Below are 4,610 nucleotides of genomic sequence, written 5' to 3' on the forward strand. Positions count from 1 at the left end.
GGCGGGCGGGGCGCCCGGCCGCGGCGCGGCTACACCAGGTTGTACTCCTTCAGGTTGAGCTGCAGGATGGTGTCCTTCACCGCCGCGAACACGAAGCGGATGTTCTCCGTGTCCGTGGCGCACGTGAAATGCGAGTAGATGATCTTGTCGCTGTCGGGGTTCAGGTCCACGAACATCTTCAGGATGAACTCGCGGGCGGCCTGCGCGTCCCGCTGGGGCCCTGCGCACAGCGGGGGAGGGGCTCACGTGGGGGCCACCCGAGGGGCCCCCACTCAGTCCCCTCCAGGCTGGGCCAAGTCCTGCCTGCCAGGTGCAGCGGGCACTGCTCCCCACCCGCCATCCTGCTGGCTCTGGGGTGCAGGGAAGGAGGAGGGCATCCTGCACGAGGGGGCCTCGGGAGGGCACAGGATTGCACCCTGGATCCTCCACAGCAGAGCTGGAGACCCCAGGAGGGGCTGGGAAGGGCACACGGTATTGGGGGGGTTGGGCAGGTGCTGTCCCTACACCATACACCAGGGAGAACAAGAACTCTGAGCCGAGCCACATACATCACTACTGTGAACCCCCCCTTTCTGCTGCTTTCCAGCACTCTGACCCCCCTGGGGCCTCTGGGGGGTCAACACTGAGAGGAAGCTGCAGAGGGTTCCCCAGCAGCTCTGAAGGACCAGGCCAGCAACAGCTGCCTGCCCAGGGCCAGGCCACGCCCCTCACCCCCACTGCCTGCCTGCTTCACTCCGGCCACACCGCGCACCCCCCACCCCAGGGCCGGCCTCAGCGCCCCTCACCGTCAAACTCCGGGAAGTAGTCGACGAGATGCGAGTGCAGAACCTTGTCCTCCAGCAGGTCCTTCTTGTTGAGGAAGAGGATGACGGAGGAGTTCTGGAACCAGGGGTAGGTGATGATGGTGCGGAAGAGCGCCTTGCTCTCCTCCATGCGGTTCTGAGGGAGGAAGGTGGTGTGTGAGCAGGCTGCCCATTTGCCTGCCGTGGGGACTTGCGGCGCACCCCCCCCACCCCAGGGGAGCCCCACGCACCTCATTATCAGACTCCACCAGGACCTGGTCGTACTCGCTGAGCGCCACGAGAAACATGATGGACGTGACGTTCTCAAAGCAGTGGATCCACTTCCTCCTCTCTGATCGCTGTCCACCCACGTCCACCATCCTGTAAGCCAATGGGCGCTCAGCCCCACCCCTGAGGCGGACCCCGACTCCACGTCTGCAGGGGCATCCCTGGGTGAGCCGGGCAGCGTGGCGCCTCATCTCCCCTCTCCCCACATATGGACCCTGGACATGTGGGGACCACTGTCAGCCTCTGTGTCAGGAGCCTAGAAAGGGTCCTCTCCTCAGAGCAGGGGTGTCTGGGGTTTCCTCAAGACTCCAGGACCCCAGCTTAGAACCTGCACAGAGGCTGGATAGGGAGGAAGCCTCCCCACCCCCCCCACTCCAGCCCCCCGCCTCTAGGCCCTGGCACAACCAAGCCCATACACAGAATGGCACTGCGCAGTGAGAACACACAGCCCTACTTCTGCCCTGGCGGCCCCAGGACTCACGCACTGGGCCTTGCCCTCTGGTGGCTCTGAATAAGCTGGGGTGCTGTGCAGGTGCGAGAGACCTGTCTATCCGCAGGTACCCAGCCGCCAGTGGCCAAGCCAGGCCTGCAGCCCAGGCCCCTGGGCCCTCAGTCCTCCTCCCTGGCTGTGGCCTCCCCATCCCCCGCGGCCTCCTCCCCTCCTCCCCCACCCCCCTGCATGGCACCTGAAGATGATGTTCTCCAGGTCGAAGGGGTACTCGATGATGCCAGTGGTGGGCACGCGGACCCGAAGCACGTCCTGCTGGGTGGGCAGGTAGCCCACGGTGGCAATGCGGTCCACGTCAGTCAGGTAACTGCAGCACAGCATGGAGGGGCTGCTCAGGGACTGCTGTCCCAGGACAGCAGGACGGGGACAGGACAGGGCTAGGGCCTGGCACTGTGATGCCTGCACTGGATAGTGGAGCTGCCTGGATTGTTCTGGATTGGGGACAGAAGTGACAGGAACAAGGAAAGCTCCTGGGACAGCTGAAGGGAAGCACGGGGCGGGCCCCAGTGCACCATGGGAACTGCTCCATGGCACAGCCCTCTGGCTCTGGGACTCCTAGGAAACCCTGGAGGGCTGGGCCCGGGGCAGGCGCGCCGGCACTCACTACTTAGCCACTCACTACTTAGCCGAGTCGGAGAGCTGGAACTCGCGCCGGCGGTCGTAGCACTCCTGGATGCCGGGGTCGTTCCACAGCGTCTTGATGGCGTTCACATACTGCTGCTCGAACGTGGTTACCTTCTCCACGTCCACCTCCCGGATCAGGAGTGCGTTGGCCTGTGGGCAGGAGGAGGAGAGGCTGAGTTCACAGGGCACCTGGCCCCGGCTGGGAGACCTGACAGCTGCCACGTGGTCGGGTCGCTGCCCCACGGGCATGGGCACCACGGCTCTCGGGGAAGTGGGGTCCTAGCATGTGGCAGCGAGGGACTCTGGGGTATGGCGCTCTGTCCAATTTGTTTCCAAAGGCGACACAGCCTTGTCACACACCGGCAGCAGAGGCAGAGACCAGGAGGCTCTCAGCTGACAGGCACAGTGACACACGCCCGTCGTCTTGGCTTATGGGGTGCATCCGTGGGGTTGCAGTACAGGCTGGTCCAGTCAAAAACAGGAGACTCACTTTCCTAAACGTTATAAAACTACACTTATACCTTATTCAAGGACAGTATTTTTTTTTTTTTGGTCGGTTGTGGGGCTTGAACTCTGGGCCTGGGCCCTATCCCTCAGCTCTTCAGCTCAAGGCGAGCACTCTACCACTTGAGCCACAGCACCACTTCCGGTTTTCTAGTCGTTTATTGGAAATAAGTGTCTCACGGACTTTCCTTGCTCGGGCTGGCTTTGAACCATGATCCTCAGATCTCAGCCTCCTGAGTCATTAGGATTACAGGCGTGAGCCACCAGCGCCTGGCTAAGGACAGTATTTTTAATGTACGTGTACTATAAGGACTGTGTGAAATAGTTTGCAAAGGGCTGGGAAGGTGGCTCAGTGGTAGAGCACTTGCTTTGCATGCATGAGGCCCTGGGTTCGATTCCTCAGCACCACATAAGCAGAAAAGCCAGAAGTGGTGCTGTGGCTCAAGTGGTAGAGCGCTAGCCTTGAGCTGAAGAGCTGAGGGACAGCACCCAGGGCCAGAGTTCAGGCCCCATGACCAGACCCAAAAAAACAAAAAAACAACAACAAAAAAGAAATAGTTTGCAAAGTGGGTTCCTTTACAGAGAATTTTCTGATGTTCTAATACATAAGCTTGTATTGTCTCCATTCAAAAAACAAAACAAAACACAGAAGAAAATGATCAGAGTAAAAAGGACTGGGTACCAGGCTAGCAACTTTTAAGGCCTGGAAGTCATACCCAGTACCACCAAAAATTAAAAGAAAAAAGAAAAAGAAAAGCCAGCTGAACACTGATAGCTCATGCCTGTAATCCTAGCTACTGAGGAGGGTGAGATCTAAAGATCACAGTTCAAAGCCAGCCTGGGCAGCAAAGTCCCTAAGACTCTTATCTCCAGTTAACCACTAGAAAGCCAGAAGTGGTGCTGTGGCTCAAAGTGGTAGAATACTAGCTAGCCTTGAGCATAAAAGCTCAGGGACAGTGATTAGACCCTGAGTTCAAGCCCCATGACCGACCCCCTATTCCCCCAAAAAAGAAGAGCCAGACATCAAGGTTCATGCCTGTAATCCTAGCTTTACAGTAAGCTGAGATCTGAGAATTGTCATTCAAAGCCAGCCCAGGAAGGAAACTGAGACTCTTATCTCCAATTAACTACCAGAAAACCAGAAGTAGAATTGTGGTTGAAAGTAGTAAGAGTATTAGCCTTGAGCAAAAATGCTCAGGGACAGCACCTAGGCCCTGAATTCAAGCCCCATGACCGACCAAAAAACAAAAAAAGGGAAGAAAGGAAAAGCCAAGCAAGAACACAAGTCTTTGAGTTCAAGCCCTAGTGCCAGCAGAAAATAAACCACACCAGGCACTGGCGGCTCACGCCTGGAATCCTAGCTACTCAGGAGGCTGAGACCTGAGGATTGAGCTTCAAAGCACCTGGGCAGCAAAGTCCATGAAACTTTTTTTTTTTGGTTGGTCGTGGGGCTTGAACTCTGGGCCTGGGCGCTGTGCCTGTGCTTTTCAGCTCAAGGCGAGCGCTCTACCACTTGAGCCACAGCACCACTCCATGAGACTCTTATCACCAATTAATCATCAGAAAACTGGAAGTGAAACTGTAGCTCAAGTGGTAGAGCACTCGCCTTGAGCTGAAGAGCTCAGGGACAGTGCCAAGGCCTAGCGTTCAAGCCCCATGACTAGGGAAAAAAAGAAAGAAAGAAAGAAAATAAACTACGTTTGGGTCAAGCATGGTGGCACATTCCTATAATCTCAGCACTCAGGATGCAGAGGCAGCAGGATCTCAAGTTCTGGGCCAGGTTGGGCTAGAGTGAGACACTGTCCCAAAAAGACAAGGGGCAGGCTGCAGCTCAGTGCTGTGTGTTTGTCTGGCAAGGGGCAGGCTGCAGCTCAGTGCTGTGTGTTTGTCTGGCAAGGGGCAGG

The 4,610-nt window shown here is 57.3% G+C and overlaps 2 protein-coding genes across 2 annotated transcripts in view; one reads left to right on the top strand and one right to left on the bottom strand.

Moving 5' to 3' along the window:
* Nucleotides 1-4,610, top strand: part of LOC105990410 (transducin-like enhancer protein 2) — a 128,188-nt gene that overhangs the window by 47,567 nt on the left and 76,011 nt on the right. The gene's annotated exons all lie outside the window — the stretch shown is intronic.
* Gna11 (guanine nucleotide binding protein (G protein), alpha 11 (Gq class)) overlaps nucleotides 7-4,610 on the bottom strand; it is a 7,579-nt gene continuing 2,975 nt past the window's right edge. Inside the window, exons 4-8 of the mRNA XM_013022635.1 lie at nucleotides 2,198-2,352; nucleotides 1,757-1,885; nucleotides 1,034-1,163; nucleotides 786-939; nucleotides 7-220 (exon numbers count right to left, since the gene is read on the bottom strand). Coding sequence (XP_012878089.1) covers nucleotides 30-220; nucleotides 786-939; nucleotides 1,034-1,163; nucleotides 1,757-1,885; nucleotides 2,198-2,352 — 759 coding nt within the window. The 3' untranslated portion in view covers nucleotides 7-29. The remainder of the gene's footprint in view (nucleotides 221-785; nucleotides 940-1,033; nucleotides 1,164-1,756; nucleotides 1,886-2,197; nucleotides 2,353-4,610) is intronic.

Source organism: Dipodomys ordii, unplaced genomic scaffold, assembly GCF_000151885.1.
Source record: "Dipodomys ordii isolate 6190 unplaced genomic scaffold, Dord_2.0 Scaffold64, whole genome shotgun sequence".
In the NCBI taxonomy this organism is placed as follows: Eukaryota; Metazoa; Chordata; class Mammalia; order Rodentia; family Heteromyidae; genus Dipodomys; species Dipodomys ordii.